The following is a 27,406-nucleotide window of genomic DNA, read 5'->3' as shown; positions in this document are numbered from 1 at the left end:
GTTGCTACGACCAAAATTTCTGTAAAATAAAACTATTTCCCAGACTTTGTTGAAGATGTTTGCATAAAATTTTATATAACAATAAAATATTTTATAATTAATTTGACTATGCCCTTTAATATTCCTTTAAAAGACTTTGAGATACTGCCAAATGAAATAATTGCTTGATAAAGATATTGCTCAAAACATCTTTTTTCATAAAAATCTAAATAGTTCATGTCATACTATCTTGGAGACCAAGTAGGATATAAGGTAGCACCTAACTGTAAAAATGATTGCTAATGTGCTATGTGGAATATTATAATTTATACTGTATTATAAACCATTTAGCTATGCAGTATTGGTAGCAATTACTATTTAAATTTAGTATGCTTATATCTGCTATTTGTTTTTGTAAAGAAAATAATTTGAATTACTTACAAATTATCAGATTGTGGTATGAGAAGGTCACAGGGCATTCCTCCAATGTAAACTCTGTACAAATATTTTTATTAGAAAAAATCAAGTTATGTTTAACAAATTGTTTCAAAAATGCACTCCTCCCATCAACTCACTGGTTCCCTTAAAATTTTTTTCTCAACACTTATTATTATCCCTCACTCATGCATTCAACAAAACATCTACTGAACCTCTATTATGTGGCAGTCCCTGTTCTAGGTACTGGCACACATCAGTGAACTTAACAAAGGTTCCCTTGTTGCCCTTGGGGAGCTGACATTTTAACTGGGAAAGATGAATAAAACATGATAATCATAACATATTTGGTGTGTTAGAGGTGTTAAATACTACAAGAAAAGACAACATAGAAACAGATAATAAAGTCATCCATCTGAAGTTCAATCAACTCAAAAACAATTTTGTAATAGGTTTTGTACTACAGGAATCAAGGTAAACAGCACAGACAGCACAAAGTTATCATGAGAAAGAGGATGTCTAACAGCATCAGTGACACATAAATGAAAATAAGAAGCTGAGAAGAGCCAGAGTTCAGCTGCAGGGAAAACATCTGCCTTCATATTTCCTCAGGTGATTGGGTCTGACCTATTACTTTGAAGCTGATAGTACCTGATGCTATTGGAGGCTGGCAGGTGACTGATTGGTGTTAGATTCTTTGCAACGCCAGAATAAACTATCAGCTTTTGGGACAGCGAATCCCAGACTCAAAATAAGGCCAGATACAAACTTGAACTATAAAAAATAAGGACTTTTGTTTGCAGAAAATTTTGAACTTTTTAATATACTTTTACACATAAGTCCCTTCATTTGATCATTACATTAGGATTGTAAAGCAAGTAAACTGAACTATTGTACCCATTATACACATTCATGGATTTAAATTCTCCTAACCTCCTGCCTTATTCTAGCTAAATAATAAATTTAGCAGCTAACACTTATAGGTTCCTATGATGTTTAATCCTTGCAACCATCTTATGAGTTAGTAACTATTATCCTTCAATTTTACAGATGAAAAAACTGAAACAGAAAGCTTAAGCAGATTGCCCAAGCCTGCAGACAATAAGGGGTAGAGCAAGAATTCCAACTCAGACAATTTGGCTGCAGTCAGTGTTCTTAACCACAGTTGGTAATCCACACAGTGATCTGGGTATGCGTATCTAGAGTAAAACCACCCTATTTGGTCTTTAATACATACTTTTTAGAATTCTTTTTACCTGATCTTTTAGATCAAAAGCTGCTTAGTAAGCACTAATCCCTCTATCCATTTGCATGTCCTCTATAATTTCTACCTGGTCTGAATTTGGAGATTTAGTTGAATGGACAAGATTTGTGAGAAGCAGGTCTCCTGAATTCCTGCCCAGAACACAGCCCATTGTTCTCAACTCCCTTCCTGCTAACAGAATCCAGGCATAATAAATTGCCTTGGGAGCCCTGGCATCATAATTAACATGGGAGAAATGAGATAAATGCAGCTCCAAGACTTTCTTGCCCAAACATTAATAGATGTGTGAAAAAATTCTATATTTACATATAATAGCTCAGGATTTCCAGAGTACAAGGATGAGGTAGCCCGACCTCTAGTGTCCCATCTCACTGCAATTCTGTGATTTCATGGAATAATTTCCATCCAAATCTTTATATTAAGCAGAAATAAATTCCAGTTTCAGTGGGGGAAAAAAGGAGTCTCTTTTTGAAAGTTAAACTTTCTGTTTCCTGGCTTCATTATGGGAAAGGATGACTTAGAAAAACCTGTCTAAGAATTAGAATATAAACCATTCATAACACTCAACTATGTTGAAGCAGACAAAATTTTTACTTCTACTAATCTGTACATATAAAATGTTAAATATCTCTACTTGGAAGTTCTTTTATTACACATAAGGAATTAGTATGAATATTTTCAGAAATTATAGATGCATACAAATGTGATTTAATTAAAGGTTCTATTCTATAGAGTGCCAGATAAATCTTTATTTCACTCATTAAAACCTTTTAAATTGCTTGTTTTACAAAATTATGTATTTGTATGTGTGTGTATATATACTTCACCTTTACAGCATTCAAAAAATTCTCTAATTGCTGAGTGTCTATCTGAATTGTTTAACTTATCCATTTACCTGTTTTATGCATGAGTTTGATAAACATAAAATATCTTGAAAGCCATAATCATGAGTCTACACTTTTTTATGTAGGAAATAAACAGGACTTTCAGTCTTTAAAGGCAGGACTGAAATAACACCATCTGTGCTACAGGAGGAAACTCTAGTGACAATGCTAGTTTTCAGTCCAAAATGTGGACAATTATTTTTTTGACATTAGCTAACTAGCCAAGGTTACTATCTAGTTCACAGCTGGCAAATGGACAAAACAGTATTCAAAGCTTGGCCTGTTAATGAGTTATTGACAATGTTTGGTTTCAGCACTTGCCTGTACATCGTGAAGCAGTAGAAAAGGTGTCAAAACTGTGTTACAAGACTGTGTTCTACTCCTGACCCTGACTAAGCTGTGTGACCTCTAGGCCTCAGGTGTTTTTATACACAAAATGAGACAGTTAGATTAAGTAATAAAGACCTCTAGTAATAAAGTTGTATGACTATAACTCAATTACTATTGGACTTGTCTGTGTGTTTCTTCTGTTAATAAATCCATTACAAAACAATAAGACATTACACCAGACCAAAAAAGAAAGACATATCGACCATTGCTTTCGTGTCAATGAATCTTCCAATAGTCTGTTTTACTTTCTATAATATGGCTGAAAAAAAAACACTGGTTAGTTATATTACATTGTAATGGGATTTAATATCATTGGACCCATTATTTTTAGAATATTACTTCTCATTTATGAGTTATAAGAAAATATTTCCACATCAAAAGATTACCTCAAAATCCTAACATTTTTCCCATTTGAGCTTAGTGCAATGTTACTTCCATAGACATCAGTGAAGATTCTGCCTTGGATTGTTATTAGTGTACCTGAAAACAAACAAAAACCCCGAAAAGGTTCTGTGTAAGAAAATCTATCCATACACTTAATACGAAAACATAAGAGATTTTCCCAATAAAACCAGGACCCAGACACTTATACCTCATGTTTGCCACTATTGTTTAGCATTGTTCTGAAAGTTCTAGCAAACACAATAAAATATGAATGAGTATCTGTAAATATTCATAGAGTAAAGAAGTGTAGCATAGAAGACAGGATGGTATTCCACAAGTACTGCTTGGGTCAATGGGTGACTATTTGAGAAAAAAAAAAAAGATCTCTGTACCAAAAAGTAAGAGAAATCTTAGATGAAATAAAAATGAAATATAAAAAATAACACCATAACAATTATTGAAAAATAGGTGAAAATTTATATAATATTTATATAGTTAGGTTAGTAGGGCCTCCCACCCATTTTTAAATGCTATTTAAAAATGAAGAAAAAACAACAAACGTTAAGATCTATAGATGTGATAATAAAAATAAAAGGTTGTCTGATGACGGAAAAATCATTAATATGTTTTAAAAGTAAATGATAAATTCAAAATATATTTCTTACATATAACGTATAAATGGTTAATATCCTTTTTTAAGGATATATAAAGAATCCTTGTAACTTAATAAGAAAAATGGTGAATAACTTTAAATTAAGCCAAAGAGATAAACAGGTAATGTATAAAGAAGGAATACAAATGGTCAATAGGCAAAAAATAAGTTTAATTGCATAAATTAAAGAGTTGGAAAAAAATTTAAAACTACTGTATCTTGTATATTAATTCTTGAAAAAATAGTACCTAGAATTGTCAAGGTTACACATTCTCTTTTATTGCCATTGGGATTATAAACTGGAATAATATAGTTATTATAATGAAACCCTGGAAACCAGTTGAATATATAAGTGGTGGGGGTGGGAGGTGATAAATACATTATAGCAGATGAAGGCATAGCCATTGAAAATCAATTTTTTAAAATATTGGTAGTTTTTTTCTTTTTTTATCTTTTTTTTTTTCAGATAGGATCTTGCTCTGTCATGTAAGTTCAATCATGTTTCACTGCAGCCTCACACTCCTGGGCTCAAGTGATCCTCTCGCCTCAGCATCCAGAGTAGCTGGGACTAAAGGTGCTTGCAACCAAGCCTGGCTAATTTATTTATTTTTATTTTTTAGAGACAGGGTCTCATGATGTTGCCCAGGCTGGTCTCAAATTCTTGGGCTCGAGGAATTCTTGCATTTTGGCCTCCCCAAATGCTGAGATTGCAGGCATGAGCCACTGCGCCTGGCTGATAGTTATTTTCATAATGAAAAAAATGCTATTTAAAAATTGCAGGAATTATACTAATTTCATATACTAAAAAATAAACACATTATTTACCATGAAACCAAAAGTTATTTCAGATGTCATATAACAGACCTGGAGTTCCAGATAAAGGTGTGATGCTTCTTATTGTTGGGGTTCTAAAACTTTTTGCCTGTAAAAAGAATAATGTCAATATGAAAACTTATCTCTGTTTTGTTTCTAGTTTTGTGAAATAGATAATTTCTTACATTACTAAATTTCAACAATATTCATAAGGTAACTGTAATGTAGGAAAGAAGATATTTAAATAAGATGAAGCTAAGAGTTAATTTAGAGGATAGGATCATCGTGGTTTTGCTTCTTAATAGCTATGGGGATGAAAGAGAAGGGAGGGAGAAACCAAGATGGTAACAGGTTTCTAACTTGAGATGGTGAGAAATAATCAGAGAAAAAGTAGATTTAAGGAGGAATACAAAAACTGCAGTTTGATGCTCAATTTAGGTCGCTTTAAGACCATTTAGGTGTGACATACCAGAAAACCAAACAGAGTTCCACGTCTGGGGAAACAGAAGAAAGCCAGAGATATCTGGGAATCGTATTTGGCAATATATTTTGGAATCATAGAAGCTTCTTGAAGACAGATGTCATTATTGTTTTCTTCAGTATTTCATCTTATATTAGAACATTGTAGTACTCAGTAATTGACAGCTTAAAACTAATATATAAAAAACTATTTATATATAAATATTTATATATAAATAGTTTTATATATAAATATTTATATATTATATATACCTATAATATATTTATATATATTATATATTATATATTATATATTATATATAATTATACATAATATATAATATATGATATACATACTATATATTATAATATATAATATAAAAATATATTATATATAATATTAATTATATATTATATATAATGTATAATTATATATAATATATCATTATATTATATAGAGAATTATATATTATATATGTTATATATAACTATATATAATATATCATTATATATAATATATAATGATATATTATATATATAATATATACATATAATGATATATATATAATGATATATATAATGATATATATAATGATATATATAATGATATATATATAATGATATATATGATATATAATGATATATATGATATATATATAATGATATATATAATGATATATATGATATATATAATGATATATATGATATATATAATGATATATATGATATATATAATGATATATATGATATATATAATGATATATATGATATATATAATGATATATATGATATATAAATATATATTATTATATATAATATATATATTATATATCATATATATTATATATTATATATAATATATATTATATATATATTATATATAATATATATATTATATATCATATATATTATATATTATATATAAATATATATTATATATAATATATAATATATATTATATATTATATATATAATATATAATATATATATTATATATCATATATATCATATATTATATATAAATATATGATATATATGATATATAATATATATATTATATATTATATATATAATATATAATATATATTATATATTATATATATATTTATATATAATATATAATATATATGATATATATTATATATAATATATAAATATATATATAATATATAAATATAGATTATATATAATATATAAATATAGATTATTATATATAGTATATATAACTATATATTATATATAATAATATATAACTATATATTATATATAATAATATATAACTATATATTATATATAACTATTTATATATTATATATAATAACTATGTATATATTATATATAATTATTTATATATATAGCTAATATAATTATATATATGGGATAATGCTTAGAAGAAAATGTATTACTGCTAATACTTCTATTTAGGGCAGCTAAATTCTGAGTGGCTCTTACACCACATGCAGGCACATTTTATCTCATTACGTTAGAAATTACGTAGAAAGGAAAGGTAGTTACTTCGATGAAAATAGGAAAAAGGAGAATCACGCTAAGAGTAGAAGTAGAGATAAAGGGGAAAATATGAACAAGAAAACATGTTTGAAGTATGAAAGTTTAATTTAATAGTAAAATTAAAGGAGGGGAAACAAATCAGAAATAACAGACATTAAATTACTATGGAAGATAATTTAAATTGAGGGAAATTATCCTTTGTTACATGCTAATGTATTTTTAAATGTGGAAATAGTCTTTAAAACTAAAAAGTAAAAATTCAGTTCTGCAGGAAAGAAAGAAGATCAACTATACATAAACTGAAGAAAAGATTCCTACATACGTTGAAGGTACATGCCCAGCTGTTGATGTGACCTTTGCAGGTGTTATTTTCTGTAACAGGAACCCCGTCCACACTGACTCTAACAGTGTAGGAATCTTCCGGCATTGCTCTATAAAGAAAATGAAGAATATATGAGACATGCAATTCCTCTCTTATTTAGTGTATAGTATTAATGAAAAATACTGCCCCAGACTGCACGCTATTTTTGACAGAAAGTGTCCAACGTCGTAACTGATGTCTAGTTAAGTTCCATTCTATATTATGGAAAAATGATCTCCATCCTGAACTCTTTAGTGCAAACTCTAACCTCATGAACTTCAGGCAAATGCATATTCCGACTGTGCACATTGGTGGTTATTAAAAAGGACAACAAATATAATAACAACAAATGCAATAATAAACATTTAAAATAGTAACATATCACCTTGGTACAATCAGTTATTCCATGCTTCGCTTCCTAAAAAGGACTAGTTAATCAAGTTTCCCCTAAGTAAGCTTTTCCTGGTGAAGAACAGCCAACAAGCCTAAGATAAATGAAATCCTCTAGAATATGTGCTATCTGTTTCTAAGTTCAATATTGAAAGTTGCAATTTAAAGTGATTTTTAAAATTTTTCCTAAGTTGCTAATAACATACATGAATTTGGGCTGATAGTAAAGAACTTGAAATGTCACTATACGAAATGATTATAATTAATCTTAATGACTATATGAATATTTTGAACAAAATTAATCAAATTGAACAAAAAAGCATAATTGTGGTATTTTAAGGCACATCATTACAATTAAATAGTCGTTTATCTTCTAAAAATGCTCAACAATAAGGTAATAGCTCTAATAACATGGGAAAAGATATACAATATGTTTTTATCATGCTAATTAAAATTGAATATAATAAATGCATAAAATAGTCTAAACATCACAAAACGAAAAATACTAACCTATAATCAGAAAAATATTATATATAATAGCCAGGGTAATCAAACTATTATAATACTAATATTCATAACTGTAACTTCTGGTATGATGAAAATGATTTTATTAAAGATACTTTAAAACAGACCTAGTATAGCATGTAATTTGAGTTGAATGACTTGCATCTTTCTCTACATCACAAGTAATTGACTGGAAAGAAGAAATTAATTGCACACTGTTTCCCAACTCAGCGTTATCAACTCCATAGTTAAACTGGTTTGCTTGAGAAAAACCTGGAAAAGTAAGAAGACTTAATTATTATTCATGGTATTCTATCTTCAGAGACCTAACATTTGTCACCTAGTATCAAATCATGCAGTAAATGATTTCATAAACATTACTGAAGCAGTGACCCTATTTCATATTTATCCTTATGATTGTAATCTTCTTTGGAAGCACAAAATTTAGCCTTTAATTCATTTACTCATAAAAGTATTGCTGGAGGATAGATAGAGTCATCTCTTAGTATTCATGGGGATTTGTTCCATCATCCCCTTGGATAACAAAATCCACAAATGTTCAAGTCCTGTAGTCAGCCCTGCAGGACAAGTATCCAGATTCCACATCTGGTGAATACTGTATTTCCCATTCGCAGTTGGTTAGATTTGTGGATGACAGGCTCGAAGTTACAGAGAGCCTACTGTGAGCCTACATAGCACCAGATTCTATATCTGGAGGTGATAAGTACCATGAAAAAGGTAGGCTAAGAGGACTAAAAAGAGTAGAGGAGGAGAACACTATCTTATAAAGGACGAGGTCTTTGTTTCAAGTTTCTACAAAGCAAAATCTGAGGTAAGGATTTGCCAGCACATAATTTATTTGGGCAATGAGCTATTTCAGGTATGAGAGAGAGCAAAATGTGAGGAAAGAAAAGCTGGGCACCACTGAGGACAACTGGGGCTCAATATTGCTGGTAATTTCTCAGGAAAATATAGCATGTCTTTCCAAATCAAAAAATCAATGGCAAGAAGCATTTATTCATCAAATCTGGTCCCCATTGGTTGAGGGTTCTCCCTGGGGGAAGTAACTTTTTCTGCACTTTCACACTGCACATAGGTATATGCTATATAAGTTCCAAAGTTCGGAGTTACTGCACTAGACAAGTCCTTGAATAACTGACAAAGACATGGTGTTAGAACTCAGTCAAGAAGGTGGAAGCATAAGTTGAGTCAAAGTACATAAGGAACTATTTGCCACAGCTCTAACTAGAGTTAGAGGTAAGAAAGAGAGGATGTAAAGCTGAATGTAAAAGGCATCTGATACAGTCTACCCACTATACAACACATAGCTACTCATGGCCTACATATTAAGCACAATCCATCACCAAGTTTTCGAGGTGGTAGCCAGCTGAGATCTCTGCTAAGATTTAATACAAGAGGGTTAGAGGGACAAGCTACAGGCTATATTACTATATAACTAGTCCTAAAACTATAATTAATTTTCACCATGCCCCCTTGCTATCAGCCATTGTAGATTTCCCTTACCTGCAGCCAGCACTGTAGCTAATGGGGTGACACTAATGTTCATCCTGGAGAAATCTGAGCCCCTAACTGCCTTGCTCTTGTTAGGTGGTGGTTGCTGCACTTGCCTGTTCTCAGTAATCACTGGACATGAAGCCAAGAGATATCCCTATGAATACCCTGAATTCCAGACCAACTCCTCCTTAACTACATTAAGTTAAAGCAACCCTATTTCTTTATGATAATTAGAACTGATTATCTCTAGTCATATACTAAATATGTTTGATGAATTCAAACTGAGTAGACCATGGTGGTAGTTTCAGTTCAGTGGAATCTATATTGCGACCCATGATGGGAGCATTTTCTACCTGGAAACTAAGACCACAAATCCAGCAGAATGTAAGGTTGTAAAGGCAGAAAGCACAAATTCAATTTCTGGATAACAGGGAGTGATGGTGAAGGGAAGCAGCCCTTTATCTCCAGCTCCATGCATCTGTCTATTACAAAACAACAGCATATGTCTGTCACTGGTTCAATGCATGTTATGGAGGATACCAGGGTCCCACCCCACAGGATGTTTTTCCCCAAGTTCGCATCTTGGCCATAGCTTTAACAGGCTGTTCCATCATTCTACTAAGCTACATGTTTCTGAGTGACAGATTTCATGGTCATGTGCCCATTATCACAAATTTTTCACTATAAAATACATTTCTTGTTCTGAAGCAATATTTTACGGAATTCTATGGCAGTATATCAGGCTCTCTAAGCTCTCAGAAGATGGTGCTGACAGAGAACTGTGGAAAGAGGAAGCAAAGCCCATAATTGGAAGATCAGTTCCAGTAGCAGTCGACCTCTGTTCTTTCCATGGGAGAAGGAAAGTGCTGTAATCAACTTGTCACTGAGAAGCTGGATGGACTTTTGGAGGAGTGGTACCCTATTGAGAGCTCAGTGTTGGTCTCTGCTGCTGGCAGTTCCGGTATTCAGCAATAGCAGTAGGTTGTTTAGCCTGGGTGAAAGGGAGTCCGTGTTGTTGGCTCATGCATGGCCTCCACCCCATGGCCATTCTTCATGGGCCCAATGCACTAGCACTGCGGTGGTCACAGAGAGAAGCTCCTGGACGAATCAACCAATCCATCTGTTTATTCCGTCTCCTCTGTGGGGGATGTTCTCTTGCGGGAGTTAAGTTGAGACACATAGATCTGCGTGCTTTATGCTCACTATTATGAGTCCCTTCATATGCCTCTTTCTAAGACATTCTGATTTCTGGATTCCAATCATGTTCCCTTCAGTTCCTAACCAACTAGTGAAGTCCTCTTCGACTGCCCAGAAGCCCATGTACATTCTTACTACAAACCACTTTTCCTGCCTACAAAGTTAGCAACTGTGTATACTGATCATGGCTCTGCCTACCAGGGAGGCTGACAGTGAAAAGTCACTTAAGAGCCTTAGGGCCACTTTGCAGCATTTATGACTGAAGTCAGAGGTGATACTGTGAAGATGTGAAGTGGGACACAGGATGTATGTATTATAGACAGTCATGGAAGTTTTTCAGAGGTAGCAAGCCATGAGGATATCCATGGGAAGTGCATTTTTAGTAGAAGAAACAGGATGTGCCAAGGCCCTGTGGTGGGACCATGTTTGTGGATTCAAATAATAGCAAGTGTGGTTGAAGAAGTACGGGTGAAGAGAAATGGTAGGAGAGGAGACCAGAAATGAAGGCGCTTAGGTTATTTTTAAGTGTGGGGAATAATTGCAGGCTTTCAAATGAGGAGTGACATCATGTGACTCACACTGTCTAAGATTCACTAGCTGCTGTTCTGAGAATAGAACAGGGGCAGGAGTGAAGACGTTATCTCAGTGAAAAATGGGATAAATAATGGGATAAATGGCATGAGTTCAAGAGAAGATCAGAGGACAGTAAAGTGAAAAGAACAAATATTGCTAACATTTTTTGGAGTTTAATTACAAACAGGAGCAGAGAAATGTGTTGGTAGCTAGAAAGGTGTGTGGAGCAAGGGGAAGGCTGATGATTTTTCTTTTACTTTTTTTCAGATGGGCAGAATAACAGTACATTTGCATGCTGACGGGATATCTAACAGAAAGAGACAAAAGGGTAATGTGAAACAGAGACAAAAATTACTTTAATCTTTCTATAAACATATGAAAATTCAAAACTACATTTGGAAGTAATTAAATATAGATTAAGCCTTGTATGCCATATAAGAATATTTTATATTTTTGAAACAATATTCACTTTTGGAATAAACCCAAGAAATAAAATCTATGAATAAGATTAGTGTTCTATTAATTAAATCCTATAATTAAATGTTCTCCTAATAAAAATGTTAAAAAGGTACTTACACTGTTCTAGTTCACAAAGTAAATTACACACATCTATGGAATTTTATATATTATACTGCTTTGGAATAAAGTTGAATGAGGAAATAAACAGCTTTTGCCCAGATTACTTCAATATCTAAAATTCCTAAATTCTGAATTCTAACAGTATGTGAATTTTTAAATATTATTTTTCTCTATCACAGGTTCTTAACAGTAAAACTCTACTTTAGGCAAATTAACCAGTAGTATTATATTTGAAACTATGAAAATTTTTCTTTTGCACGAGCAAATTTGTATCCATGTCATTGTAAATTTATAAGCTATTTAAATTTCAGAATTTAATTACCTACAGACCATATTATCCCATAATACAATAATAAACATAACATCAGTAAACAAAAAAAGGTAAACCCAGAGATGTAGATTTAACTCTTTAAATGCTGTGTATAATACTATTTACAATGTGACAAATAGTGCTATAATATATTCCATTTATAATACTAACATTATAAAAAGATAAATATTTATTACTTACCTTACAATGTTAGCAGTTTTCAAAATGTTTCAACAAAGCAATCATTACTACAATATGTGCTCACCTTAAATAATAGCTGAAGTGGCAGAATTGGGGTTGCCAGAAGATATCTGTGGTACAACTGCTTTTTAAATTATTACGCATTTTTGGTGTTCCACAAAGTTCTGCTAGACAACATGAATACTTGTGGTTTCTTGTAGGCCTGGAAGCAGGACTTCATTGTGCCTGATGTTCATCAGATATCAAAGCCTCTCACCTCCAGTTCTGGTAAAGCTATGTGGCAGGTGGCAGTGATGTTTAATTGAAAAGGCCCAGGCTTTGGACCTTGACATTCTGGCCTGGAATCCCAGCTCTAACACTCCCTTGCCATTATGACCTTGGGCAAGATATAACCCCTCTTACCCTAGTCTCCTCATCAGAAAAATGGCCATAATCTATCTTAATGGATAGTTAGGAATAATAAAGGATCATTGTTGTATAATGTTTAACATGGTACCTGACTTAATCAGATATCTGCTAAGATCTCAATAGACACCTGCTCTTATTATTTGTCACAAAAATGCTGAGATTTGGGGGGTGGAGTCAAGATGGCCTAATAGGAACAGCTCTAGTCTACAGCTCCCAGGATGAGCGATGCAGAAGACGGGTGATTTCTGCATTTCCAACTGAGGTACCAGGTTCATCAAACTGGGGAGTGCCGGACAGTGGGTGCAGGACAGTGGGTGCAGCGCACCGTGCATGAGCCGAAGCAGGGCGAGGCATCACCTCACCTGGGAAGCACAAGGGGTCAGGGAATTCACTTTCCTAGTCAAAGAAAGGGGTGACAGATGGCACCTGGAAAATCGGGTCACTCCCACCCTAATACTGTGCTTTGCCAATGGGCTTAACAAATGGCACACCAGGAGATTATATCCTGCACATGGCTCAGAGGGTCCTACGCCCACAGAGCCTCGCTCATTGCTAGCACAGCAGTCTGAGATCAAACTGCAAGGCGGCAGCGAGGCTGGGGGAGGGGCGCCCACCATTGCCCAGGCTTGCTTAGGTAAACAAAGCAGCCAGGAAGCTCGAACTGGGTGGAGCCCACCACAGCTCAAGGAGACCTGCCTGCCTCTGTAGGCTCCACCTTTGGGGACAGGGCATAGACAAACAAAAGGCAGCAGTAACCTCTGCAGACTTAAATGTCCCTGTCTGACAGCTTTGAAGAGAGTAGTGGTTCTCCCAGCACGCAGCTTGAGATCTGAGAATGGGCAGACTGCCTCCTCAAGTGGGTCCGTGACCCCCGAGTAGCCTAACTGGGAAAGACCCCCCAGTAGGGGCAGACTGACACCTCACATGGCCGGGTACTCCTCTGAGACAAAACTTCCAGAGGAATGATCAGGCAGCAGCATCTGCGGTTCACCAATATCTGCTGTTCTGCAGCCACCGCTGCTGATACCTAGGCAAACTGAGTCTGGAGTGGACCTCCAGCAAACTCCAACAGACCTGCAGCTGAGGGTCCTGACTGTTAGAAGGAAAACTAACAAACAGAAAGGACATCCACACCAAAAACCCATCTGTACGTCACCATCATCAAAGACCAAAGGTAGATAAAACCACAAAGATGGGGAAAAAACAGAGCAGAAAAACTGGAAACTCTAAAAATCAGAGCACCTCTCCTCCTCCAAAGGAACACAGCTCCTCACCAGCAATGGAACAAAGCTGGACAGAGAATGACTTTGACGAGTTGAGAGAAGAAGGCTTCAGAAGATCAAACCACTCCAAGCTAAAGGAGGAAGTTCGAACCAATGGCAAAGAAGTTAAAAACCTTGAAAAAAAATTAGACGAATGGCTAACTAGAAAAATCAATGCAGAGAAGTCCTTAAAGGACCTGATGGAGCTGAAAACCATGGCACAAGAACTACATGACAAATGCACAAGCCTCAGTAGCTGATGCGATCAACTGGAAGAAAGGGTATCAGTGATGGAAGATGAAATGAATGAAATGAAGCATGAAGAGAAGTTTAGAGAAAAAAGAATAAAAAGAAATGAACAAAGCCTCCAAGAAATATGGGACTATGTGAAAAGACCAAATCTACGTCTGATTGGTGTACCTGAAAGTGACGGGGAGAATGGAACCAAGTTGGAAAATGCTCTGCAGGATATTATCCAGGAGAACTTCCCCAATCTACCAAGGCAGGCCATCATTCAAATTCAGAAAATACAGAGAATGCCACAAAGATACTCCTTGAGAAGAGCAACTCCAAGACACGTAATTGTCATATTCACCAAAGTTGAAATGAAGGAAAAAATGTTAAGGGCAGCCAGAGAGAAAGGTCGGGTTACCCTCAAAGGGAAGCCCATCAGACTAACAGCTGATCTCTCGGTAGAAACTCTACAAGCCAGAAGAGAGTGGGGACCAATATTCAACATTCTTAAAGATAAGAATTTTCAACCCAGAATTTCATATCCAGCCAAACTAAGCTTCATAAGTGAAGAAGAAATAAAATACTTTACAGACAAGCAAATGCTGAGAGATTTTGTCACCACCAGGCCTGCCCTAAAAGAGCTCCTGAAGGAAGCACTAAACATGGAAAGGAACAACCGGTACCAGCCACTGTAAAAACATGCCAAATTGTAAAGACCATCAAGGCTAGGAAGAAACTGCATCAACTAACGAGCAAAATCACCAGCTAACGTCATAATGACAGGATCAAATTCACACGTAACAATATTAACCTTAAATGTAAATTGGCTAAATGCTCCAATTAAAAGACACAGACTGGCAAATTGGATAGAGTCAAGACCCATCAGTGTGCTGTATTCAGGAAACCCATCTCACGTGCAGAGACACACATAGGCTCAAAATAAAGGGATGGAGGACGATCTACCAAGCAAATGGAAAACAAAAAAGGCAGGGATTGCAATCCTAGTCTCAGATAAAACAGACTTTAAACCAACAAAGATCAAAAGAGACAAGGCCATTACAGAATGGTAAAGGGATCAATTCAACAAGAAGAGCTAACTATCCTAAATATATATGCACCCAATACAGGAGCACCCAGATTCATAAAGCAAGTCCTGAGAGACCTAAAAAGAGACTTAGACTCCCACACAATAATAATGGGAGACTAACACCCCACTGTCAACATTAGACAGATCAACGAGACAGAAAGTTAACAAGGATATCCAGGAATTGAACTCAGCTCTGCACCAAGCAGACCTAATAGACATCTACAGAACTCTGCACCCCAAATCAACAGAATATACATTTTTTTCAGCACCACACCACACCTATTCCAAAATTGACCACATTGTTTGAAGTAAAGCACTCCTCAGCAAATGTAAAAGAACAGAAATTATAACAAACTGTCTCAGACCACACTGCAATCAAACTAGAACTCAGGGTTAAGAAACTCACTCAAAACCGCTCAACTACATGGAAACTGAACAACCTGCTCCTGAATGACTACTGGGGACATAACGAAATGAAGGTAGAAATAAAGATGTTCTTTGAAACCAACGAGGACAAAGACACAACATACCAGAATCTCTGGGACACATTCAAAGCAGTGTGTAGAGGGAAATTTATAACACTAAATGCCCACAAGAGAAAGCAGGAAAGATCTAAAATTGGCACCCTAACATTACAATTAAAAGAACTAGAGAAGCAAGAACAAAAACATTCAAAAGCTAGCAGAAGGCAAGAAATAACTAAGATCAGAGCAGAACTGAAGGAAATAGAGACACAAAAAACCCTTCAAAAAATCAATGAATCCAGGAACTGGTTTTTTGAAAAGATCAACAAAATTGATAGACCGCTAGCAGGACTAATAAAGAAGAAAAGAGAGAAGAATCAAATAGACGCAATAAAAAATGACAAAGGGGATATCACCACAGATCCCACAGAAATACAAACTACCATCAGAGAATACTATAAACACCTCTACACAAATAAACTAGAAAATCTAGAAGAAATGGATAAATTCCTCAACACATACACCCTCCCAAGACTAAACCGGGAAGAAGTTGAATCTCTGAATAGACCAATAACAGGCTCTGAAATTGAGGCAATAATTAATAGCTTACCAAACAAAAAAAGTCCAGGACCAGATGGATTCACAGCCGAATTCTACCAGAGGACAAGGAGGAACTGGTACCATTCCTTCTGAAACTATTCCAATAAATAGAAAAAGAGGGAATCATCCCTAACTCATTTTGTGAGGCCAGCATCATCCTGATACCAAAGCTGGGCAGAGACGCAACAAAAAAAGAAAATTTTAGACCAATATCCTTGATGAACATTGATGCAAAAATCCTCAATAAAATACTCGCAAACCGAATCCAGCAGCACATCAAAAAGCTTATCCACCATGATCAAGTGGGCTTCATCCCTAGGATGCAAGGCTGGTTCAATATATGCAAATCAATAAATGTAATCCAGCATATACACAGAACCAAAGACAAAAACCACATGATTATCTCAATAGATGCAGAAAAGGCCTTTGACAAAATTCAACAACCCTTCATGCTAAAAACTCTCAATAAATTAGGTATTGATGGGATGTATCTCAAAATAATAAGAGCTATCTGTGACAAACCCACAGCCAATATCACACTGAATGGACAAAAACTGGAAGCATTCCCTTTGAAAACTGGCACAAGACAGGGATGCCCTCTCTCACCACTCCTATTCAACATAGTGTTGGAAGTTCTGGCCAGGGCAATCAGGCAGGAGAAGGAAATAAAGGGCATTCAATTAGGAAAAGAGGAAGTCAAATTGTCCCTGTTTGCAGATGACGTGATTGTATATCTAGATAACCCAATCGTCTCAGCCCAAAATCTCCTTAAGCTGATAAGCAACTTCAGCAAAGTCTCAGGATACAAAATCAATGTGCAAAAATCACAAGCATTCTTATACACCAATAACAGACAAACAGAGAGCCAAATCATGAGTGGACTCCCATTCACAATTGCTTCAAAGAGAATAAAATACCTAGGAATCCAACTTACAAGGGATGTGAAGGACCTCTTCAAGGAGAACTACAAACCACTGCTCAATGAAATAAAAGAGGATACAAACAAATGGAAGAACATTCCATGCTCATGGGTAGGAAGAATCAATATCATGAAAATGGCCATACTGCCCAAGGTAATTTATAGATTCAATGCCATCCCCATCAAGCTACCAATGACTTTCTTCACAGAATTGGAAAAAACTACTTTGAAGTTCATATGGAACCATAAAAGAGCCTGCATCGCCAAGTCAATCCTAAGCCAAAAGAACAAAGCTGGAGGCATCACACTACCTGACTTCAAACTATACTACAAGGCTACAGTAACCAAAACAGCATGGTACTAGTACCAAAACAGAGATATAGATCAATGGAACAGAACAGAGACCTCAGAAATAATGCCACATATCTAGAACTATCTGATCTTTGAAAAACCTGACAAAAACAAGCAATGGGGAAAGGATTCCCTATTTAATAAATGGTGCTGGCGAGCCATATGTAGAAAGCTGAAACTGGATCCCTTCCTTACACCTTACACAAAAATTAATTCAAGATGGATTAAAGACTTAAATGTTAGACCTAAAACCATAAAAACCCTAGAAGAAAACCTAGGCAATACCATTCAGGACATAGGCATGGGCAAGGACTTCATGTCTAAAATACCAAAAGCAATGGCAACAAAAGCCAAAATTGACAAATGGGACCTAATTAAACTAAAGAGCTTCTGCACAGCAAAAGAAACTATCATCAAAGTGAACAGGAAACCTACAGAATGGGAGAAACTTTTTGCAACCTACTCATCTGACAAAGGGCTAATATCCAGAATCTACAATGAACTCCAACAAATTTACAAGAAAAAAACAAACAACCCCATCAAAAAGTGGGCAAAGGATGTGAACAGACACTTCTCAAAAGAAGACATTCATTCAGTCAAAAAACACATGAAAAAATGCTCACCATCTCTGGCCATTAGAGAAATGCAAATCAAAACCACAATGAGATACCGTCTCACACCAGTTAGAATGGTGATCATTAAAAAGTCAGGAAACAACAGGTTCTGGAGACGATGTGGAGAAATAGGAACACTTTTACACTGTTGGTGGGACTGTAAACTAGTTCAACCATTGTGGAAGTCAGTGTGGCGATTCCTCAGGGATCTAGAACTAGAAATTTGATCCAACCATCCCATTACTGGGTATATACACAAAGGATTATAAATCATGCTCTTATAAAGACACATGCACACGTTATGTTTATTGCGGCACTATTCACAATAGCAAAGACTTGGAACCAACACAAATGTCCAACAATGATAGACTGGATTAAGAAAATGTGGCACATATACACCATGGAATACTATGCAGCCATAAAAATTGATGAGTTCATGTCCTTTGTGGGGACAGGGATGAAGCTGGAAACCATCATTCTCAGCAAACTATCGCAAGGGCAAAAAACCAAACACCACATGTTCTCACTCATAGGTGGGAATTAAACAATGAGAACACATGGACACAGGAAGGGGAACATCACACACTGGGGCCTGTTGTGGGGTTGTGGTAGGGGGTAGGGATGGCATTAGTAGATATACCTAATGCTAAATGACATTTTAATGGGTGCAGCACACCAACATGGCACATGTATACATATGTAACAAACCTGCACGTTGTGCACATGTACCCTAAAACTTAAAGTATAATAATAATAAAATTAAAAAATAAAAAATAAAATAAATAAAATAAAATATAAAAAAAATCCTGAGATTTAGGTTCATCATTAATATCCCTTTTTAAAAATAACACAGAGGCCAGGTGCGGTGGCTCATGCCTGCAATCCCAGCACTTTAGGAAGCCAAGGCAGGCAGATCACCTGAGGTCAGGAATTGGAGACCAGCCTGGCCAACATGGTGAAACTCTGTCTCTACTAAAAATATAAAAATTAGCCAGATGCGGTGGTGCCCTGTAATTCCAGCTACTCGGGAGGTTGAAGCAGGAGAATCACTTGAACCTGGGAGACAGAGGTTGCAGTGAGCCAAGATCACGCCATTGTACTCTAGCCTGGGCGACAGAGTGAGACTCCATCTCAAAAAAATAAAAATAAATAAAAATAATACAGAATCAGTAAGTGGGTAGCTGGGATTCGAACCCAGGCTGTAGCCTTCCTCCAGCCCTTATGTTCTTGGCTGCTAGGCTATTCTTTCTTTAGTATGTAGGAAAAGTAAGCAGAAACTCAATAAAGGGTAGAGATTTTAATAAATATCATTTTATTCCTCTAAGCTTAACCAAATAACTCATCCGGCATAAGCTAAAGTACAATATAAATACCAATTTCACATGTGAGAGACATTTGCATTGACTTTGCAATTTTGAATCTAGAAAGGCAGTTATTACTAAAATGGGACTGTGAAAAGACATGACAACACTGCAAAGCAAGTTACGTGTAAACCCACTCTTCCCTTTTGTCAACTTTGCTTATCTTTGGTGTTCACATTGAGTTTGGAACACACAGAAGAGCTCCTGGCAACCAACTAAAGAATGGAAAGTTTTACTTGTGGTGTGGTTCCAGATGTGAGATATGTATATATATATATATATTTTCCTATCAGGTACATGTCATGTCAATGATAGGTAACACGGATCTGTTCTTCAGCATTCTCAAGACAACTACCATTCTGAAAAATAATGCCAACAAAAGATGATATCATTTTCAGCTTAGGAGTTACTATAATGTCAAATATATACAGCATATGTGAAAAAGTCCTAGAAGTAAAATCTATGGGAAAATAATGAACCAAATCCACAATAATTCATAAATATTATTATTAATATTGCTGAAAAAACAAGTATATAAATATTTCTGACTTTTAAACTAATTCCAAAGAGTTAAAAAGAAATACAAAGGAGTCTTCTTTTTAAAAATTTTAACTTAAAAGTATAATTCTAGGCCAGGTGCGGTGGCTGACGCCTGTAATCCCAGTACTTTGGGAGGCCAAGACTGGTGTATCACCTGAAGTCAGGAGTTTGAGACCAACCTGGCCAAGATGGTGAAACCCTGTCTCTACTATATAAAAAATTAGCCGGGAGTAGTGGCAGGTGCCTGTAAACCCTGCTACTTGGGAGGCTGAGGCAGGAGAATTGTTTGAACCCAGGAGGCGGAGGTTGCAGTGAGTCGAGATCGTGCCATTGCCCTCCAGCCTGGGCAACAAGAGTGAAACTCCATCTCAAAAAAAAAAAAAAAGTATAATTTTAAACAAATGATTGAAGATAAAAACACCATCTCTGGAAGTACTCCAAGTCACAAAGATTACAGGAAAGGCTGAGTGTACCCTGGAAATGGAAAAGGATGAGGCTTCGGATGGAAATTCCTGACATGTTGATGTATTTTTTTTAATTTTGCAGAAAAACTGGAGACAGGAATTGCCAGGCACGCAAACCTGGGTCTCCTGATAGCAGCAATCCAAAAGGAACGCCTGGGCTGCTATCATGGAAAATGTCAGTGTTATTAAAGCCAGCACTTGTCATGAAGAATGCAGGCTGTTTTGTTTTCTCTAGTTAAAAAAGCACTGTTGAAAGTGTATTCACCTACTTAAAAGTTGTAGCATTCAAAACAATGGGAAAGAAAGATACAGCGTGATGGATGGAAGACAACTCCTAAAGATTTAAACCAGACCTATAACATAAATGCAAAGAATAATACAAAACAAAAATAGCTCTAATGGATAGAATTTATACTATTTATAATGGGTACCTTAGATGTATCATCCTTTTCAATATTCACAACAGTCCCAAGAGGTAGGAATTAATAGTCCATTTTACTGATGAGTAAGCTGAGACTCAGCGAACTAACTTGCCCCAGTCACGTGATATGAAATGGCAAAGGTGAATCGAAAGCCAGTCAGACTGAACCAAAGTCCATATGCTTTCTGTAACATTATTGAAAGTATATAATTCAACACTTCAACAAAAATGTGTGTACCAGAAATTGTAAGGGAAATAGCTAGAAAAAGGAGCCAAAAGTAAAATGTTATTCCTCCCATCTTACTGATTTTTTAAAATAAAAACCAACATGACAAATATCAAAGAAAACAATTGAGAAATACAAGGTATGACTATAAAGTAACAAAGCCAATATAATTACAAACACTCCAGAACTTATCAAAATTATAATGCTCTTAATCAAATTAGTCATCTCAGAGGGAGGTATAATAATTTCTACAATCATGCCATTGTTCAAAACACTTTGGCCTGGGTATCATAAGAGTAAAATCATGTATCTATATCTCCTGAAGCACAGTCTTGTGAGGTTTTATTTTGTTTTTAAAGCAGGGTTTCACTCCATCACCCAGGCTGGAATGCAGTGGTACAATCATAGCTCATTGCAGCCTTAAACTCCTGGCCTCAAGGAATCCTCTCACCTTAGCCTCCCAAGTAGCTAGGACTACAGGCATGCAGGCCATCATGCTGGACTAATGTTTTAAATGTTCATTTGTAGAGACAGGGTCTTGCTATGTTGCCCAGGCTGGTTGCCCAGGCTAGTCTCAAACTCCTGGCCTCAGGTGATCCTTCTGCCTTAGCTTCCCAAAGCACTGGGATTACAGGCATGGACCAACGTGCCCAGCCCAACCACAGCCTTTTAAACAAAGTAATGTTGTGGCAAATGTTTACAAGTCAATACTATACTATGTTTGGAAATAGCCAAAAGTCATTTGGATACATGAAAATGTTAACAGTAGATCTTTCTACTGGGTAGAATTTCAGAGAACTCACTTTCTAAGTCAAGTATTTCTATAATATTTTACTGTTTTATTATGACTTTTACAAAAATGAAACATTTTAAAAAGTAATATGAAGCCAATAGTTAGGTAGTCATCTAGAATTTACAATTCCATTTAGAAATTGTTCTTGTGTAACCGATAAATAAGTACTGCATGCAATTCTAAAAACAGAGAATCTATCAGAGACACCCTGGTGATTTACATGAATATAGTCTCTCCAAATTAACTTTAAGTTCATTCATGTAGCTATAGAAGCTCTGGTGTGTTTTGCAAATTCATTATCATTTTGTAGATATCATTCTGTATATATTATGGGCACCCAAAAGCCTACATTAAAATAGCATTTATTAATTTATTTTAAACCACTTTATTGAGCTATGATTGACATATAAAAGCTATATATATTTAATATATACAACTTTATGAGCTTGGATATAAGTATATACCCATAAAACCATAACCACGGCAGGGTGCAGTGGCTCATGCCTGTAATCCCAGCACTTTGGGAGGCTGAGGTGGGCAGATCACGAAGTCAGGAGTTCAAGACCAGCCTGGCCAACATAGTGAAACCCCGTCTCTACTAAAAATACAAAAAATTAGCCAGACGTGGTGGCAGGCACCTGTAATTCCAGCTACTTGGGAGGCTGAGGCAGGACAATTGCTTGAACTTGGGAGGCGGATGTTGTGGTGAACCAAGATCATGCCACTGCACTCCAGCCCGGACGACAAGAGTGAAACTCCGTCTCAAAAAAAAAAGAAAAATCATAACCACAGGAAAGGTCATAAACAGACCCCTTGCTTCCAAGTTTCCTCCTGCTCTATTTATTAAAAAAATTTTTTGATAAGATTATGTAACAAGATTTTCCCTCTTAGCAAACATTTAGGTATACAATGCAGTCTTGTTAACTATATGCTCTATGATGTACAGTAGATCTCTAGGATTTATTCATTTTGCATAACTGAAATTTTGCACCCTTTGACCAATACCCCTCCTCCACTTCCTCTTTTCCCAGTTCTCAATGACCGCTATTCTATTCTCTGCCTCTATAAGGCAGTATTTAGACTCAGCCTCTGAGAAAGATATATGAAAACACGTTTTTAGTCATCTATAAAATGTAGTTAAGGCAAGGGACTGTAAGAGAAATCGGGAATTGTTAAGTATCTGCAATGCCAAACACATTCAGAAACTGGGACGGATGAGAAAAGTAGAAATTTACCAAATGACACTCTGGGCTTTATAATTAAGAGTCCTCAGGCTAATTGCCTCAGAACGTCCACACAAGAGAAAAGAGCACATTTTAGCTAGATTTAAAAGGATACCTTTCCAAAGAATAGAATGTTTTAGTTTTTTTATTTCAAACTAGGGATGATCTGGGTCTATGTGCTTAAACTGAAGCCATAGTTCCTAGATCAGAAAATGTTCAGGTCTGGAAACAGAAGAAAATGGCTGGGTGTTTTCTTTTTTTCTTCTTCTTCTTCTTTGAGATGGAGACTCGCTCTGTCGCCAGGCTGGAGTGCAGTGGCGCGATCTCGGCTCACTGCAACCTCTGCCTCCTGGGTTCAAGCGATTCTCCTGCCTCAGGCTCCTGGGTAGCTGAGACTACATGAGCGCGCCACCATGCCCAGCTAATTTTTGCATTTTTAGTAGAGACGGGGTTTCACCATGTTGGCCACAATTTTCTCCATCTCCTGACCTCGTGATCCACCGGTCTCGGGCTCCCAAAGTGCTGGAATTACGGGCTTGAGCCACCGCGCCTAGCCCTTCTTCCTTCTTAATCTGAGCATTTCTCTCGTGGCATTTAAATTTCTGTTTAAAACCCAGTAACTTTCAAGCATACCATCTTATCAGCAATTTACAATATAAGAAACATATGGTTAAAGATATATGAATAATATAAAATAATCTTTAACAATTATATTGTTCATGGGTCTTAACTCTAAAAAATAACACTTTAATCCAAAATCTATTGTTTATAATGTAGAAGCATAAACCATTTTAAGCATATCATTGAGAGATTGAATTCTGCAGAAATATTAGAAACATTAAAAGACATTACATTATGTAACAAAATAATTAAATATCTTTGTTAGCTATGAAAACTTTTCATTTCTTAAAGACCAAATAATAGATTTTGCTAATATTTTTAAATGTTTCTTATTGTTCAAAAATTCCTAAGTATCTGAATACTGGTATCACTTATATTGCAAAGGTCTTATGGCTGAAAGAAACACATATTTCTATTTAAACCTAGGAAAAGCTGTGCATTAAATATATTTACTGATTGCTTTCTACGTTTCATCCTAAGACCAGGCAAGGAGAAGGGGAACCATGTACGGTACTCATGCATTTATGAAGCCTGAGGTTGGGTGGCAGGAGAAGCAATCTAAAGTTTTGTTTTCTATTGCCTTTCCTCTTTCATTAACATATTATTTCTCTATTATACTTTCTTATCAACGTTCTACCCAACACCCACAAAATGTTTTATTTGATCTTAAAATAAATTAAATGTTATTAGACTCATGAAGAATAAAGCAAATAATTGCTGAGTTGGGTTAATTGCATTCCTTTTAGTTCAGTCATTAATCCAGATCTTGATGTTAAGCAAGTCAGTATAATAAGAATTCAGATGATCAGGCTGATAAAGACTCTTGGGGATTTCACTAGCTATCAAAGAGGACAGAGTTTTACTATTCTGGCTAAGTGAAGAAACAACTCCAGTGGTGTTTGTTTGTTTGTTTGTCCATAAAGCTCTAAATATGAAATAGGCTTGAAAATACCTCAACCTTGGCAAAAAAAAGCAACGATACCTTCCCCTCTTATAGTCAGCCTTGTTGCTCCATTTATGCTGCCATATTTAGGTATTATTTCTGTGACTTTGGGGATTATTTGAGAGCCATCTGAAAAATATTAAAATACAGTAGAGGTAAAAATCACCAAGTTCTTCATTTCAGTCATCAAAATTTGTAACACATATCACAAGGTTGCAAGGAAAACATTATGAAGTTTACAGGATTGAAAGTAAAATTCACCCAGGTTTTATTTTTGGCTCTGCCAATGACTTGACAGAGTCATTAACTTAGTTAATACCCACTGGCTTTGTGCAAAGCACTATCTTAGGTGCTACCAAGAGCAAAAATAACACGTGATCATTTTCCTCACTTACCTATCATATTATAAAACACGTATTAAATCCTTAATTTCATGTAGTGCTCTGCTAACTGCAGATCTATAACTACGCTTAACAGCTCACCTAACAGCAGACACCAAGAAGAAATAAGTCATTATAAGAGCACAGAAGAAATGCAATGCTAGGTAGTTTGAAAGACTAGACCAGGTACAAAGAGAAATGTTGGTTTTAAGAAGAAATTATTTTCTGTGAGGGAGTGTGGCTTCAGGAAAGATAATTTCTGAGATTCTTCTAGCCTCCTGATGATAGTGAGTTCTTAATATAAAGGTCACTAATTTATTCAACAAACTGTGTTAGCTTCCTGGAGATACATAAATGTGTAACAGTCCTAACTTTCCAAAGGCTTAGGTTAGACAGTACCAAGAGACAGAGGAGAGCATAGAGGCCATGGGTGCCTCAAGGAGCATTTCACCCACGCTGCTTGTGTCACACTGGCTTCTATAAAGAAGACATGCCCCTTCCACATTTTTAAGGACAAATATGAATTAGACTGGACCAGTTGTCAGAAAGATAAAGATAGTTCTAGATAGAGGGAACTGCCCAGGCAAACAGGATTGTGTGAGCTGCTTCTTTGGAGTATTGCAAATAATTCTTTAAAACAACTCAAAGCTACACAGTGGATAGAGGTGTTTATTTTCTGCTTACACTGTACAGATCTAGTAATTGCTGGAATCCTAAAAGAAATTTTCACAGTAGGTAGAAAAATTTAAGGGATGATACAAAGAAAGGCCACAGAAATTATTAATTTCTCAAAATGGATGTATATAAAAAGGCTAAGGGAATTATGATTGGCTTGTTCAGTTCTGTCTTAAAAAGGTTTAGAGTGGACTTCACCTATAGTAGCAAAAGCTCTCCAACATAAAGGAGACCAGGTCCAAGGCCCCAGACCCAGTGCCTCTGTACCTCGGGTCTGTCTTTGCCAAGAGCTCCAAGGTGTTCTTATTCCCACACATTCATATCTCAGGGCAGCCCAAGAGTAGGAAACTCCAGCGGGGAAGCTGGATCCTATCTCCAGACAGTGCTGCTCCTCGCCTATCTCAGGTTCATCCTCCTGTTATCTCCACAGACAACTCCAATTTCTTATCTTATCAGTCTCTTCCCAGCCCTCTTCTGGGTATTACTTTGAAAACACAGGGCAGCTGCCCCTGGAAATGACTGACACCTGCCACGAAGTCCCATCCCCGTCCTACTGGGCGTTGTTGCCCTTTCTTTTGTGAGGAAAAAGACCCAAGAAGAATGGAGGAAAAGGGACTCAGGTTGCCTCTTCCCAGTCCCCACTCCCCCGCCAAATTTCAGTCTACTTGTATCACTTTGTGGGTGCCGGTGGGAGATTTCATCATTCAAGTAGCAGCATTGATGAGTTAAAAGGCAATCTCTCGCAATCTCTTTCTCTGTGTCCTTGTCTCTGTTTCTCTCTCTCTGCGTCTGTCTCTGTTTGCTAGGCCTGCTATCCAGCTCCCCTGGTCCCCAGGATCGTCATGCAACCGCACCCACAGCCTCAGCCAGGTGCCAGGTGGTCCTGCCTCTCCCAGGACCGCGGGAGCAGGGGTAGTGTCTACGCGGGCCTCTCCTGCTTGCCTGCCTAGCGTGCCCAAAGGGTTACCTGTGCTGGGATCCGCGGCACACAGGAGCAGCCCCCAGAGGCCCCAAATACCCAAGAGCCACAGGTGTCCCATTGAAAAGCCAGTTCCGCGGAGCTGGTGCCCTCCGCTCGCAGCTGGCTCTAGTGCTGGAGCTCGGCTCCTGGGACTGCGACTCGCTGGCGCTCCCGCTTCGTCCCGGGAGAGCTGGGGAACTGGGCCGCCCTCCCGTGGCCTGCCCCGCCCCTGCTGTCGGGCTGCTCCTCTGGGATTTGCATGCGCGCGCGGACACACACACACACACACACACACACACACACACACACCCTGGAACCTTCGCGGGAGAACCAAGCCGGCCCCGAGCCAGTCCGTGATAATCAAACCTCCACACTCAAACCCGGGTGCTGCCTTCCCAAGGCTGTCCCCATAGGTGGAAGGGCCTTACTCCTTTTGGCGAAAGGAATCAATGGTCATTGA

At 36.5% G+C, this 27,406-nt stretch overlaps 1 protein-coding gene across 1 annotated transcript in view; it reads right to left on the bottom strand.

The window, feature by feature from the left end:
- PKHD1L1 (PKHD1 like 1) overlaps positions 1–27,076 on the bottom strand; it is a 171,545-nt gene extending 144,469 nt beyond the window's left edge. The window contains exons 1-7 of the mRNA XM_063709440.1: positions 26,953–27,076; positions 24,970–25,059; positions 8,153–8,297; positions 7,092–7,200; positions 4,853–4,910; positions 3,339–3,432; positions 421–474 (exon numbers count right to left, since the gene is read on the bottom strand). Of these exons, the coding sequence (XP_063565510.1) occupies positions 421–474; positions 3,339–3,432; positions 4,853–4,910; positions 7,092–7,200; positions 8,153–8,297; positions 24,970–25,059; positions 26,953–27,025 (623 nt within the window). The 5' untranslated portion in view covers positions 27,026–27,076. The remainder of the gene's footprint in view (positions 1–420; positions 475–3,338; positions 3,433–4,852; positions 4,911–7,091; positions 7,201–8,152; positions 8,298–24,969; positions 25,060–26,952) is intronic.
- Between the last annotated feature and the right edge of the window lie 330 nt (positions 27,077–27,406).

The sequence above is a fragment of the Gorilla gorilla genome, chromosome 7 (genome assembly GCF_029281585.2).
Source record: "Gorilla gorilla gorilla isolate KB3781 chromosome 7, NHGRI_mGorGor1-v2.1_pri, whole genome shotgun sequence".
NCBI classification, from domain to species: Eukaryota; Metazoa; Chordata; class Mammalia; order Primates; family Hominidae; genus Gorilla; species Gorilla gorilla.
Note: the sequence above shows the minus strand (reverse complement) of the source record. Positions and strands in the feature narration are given on the sequence as shown.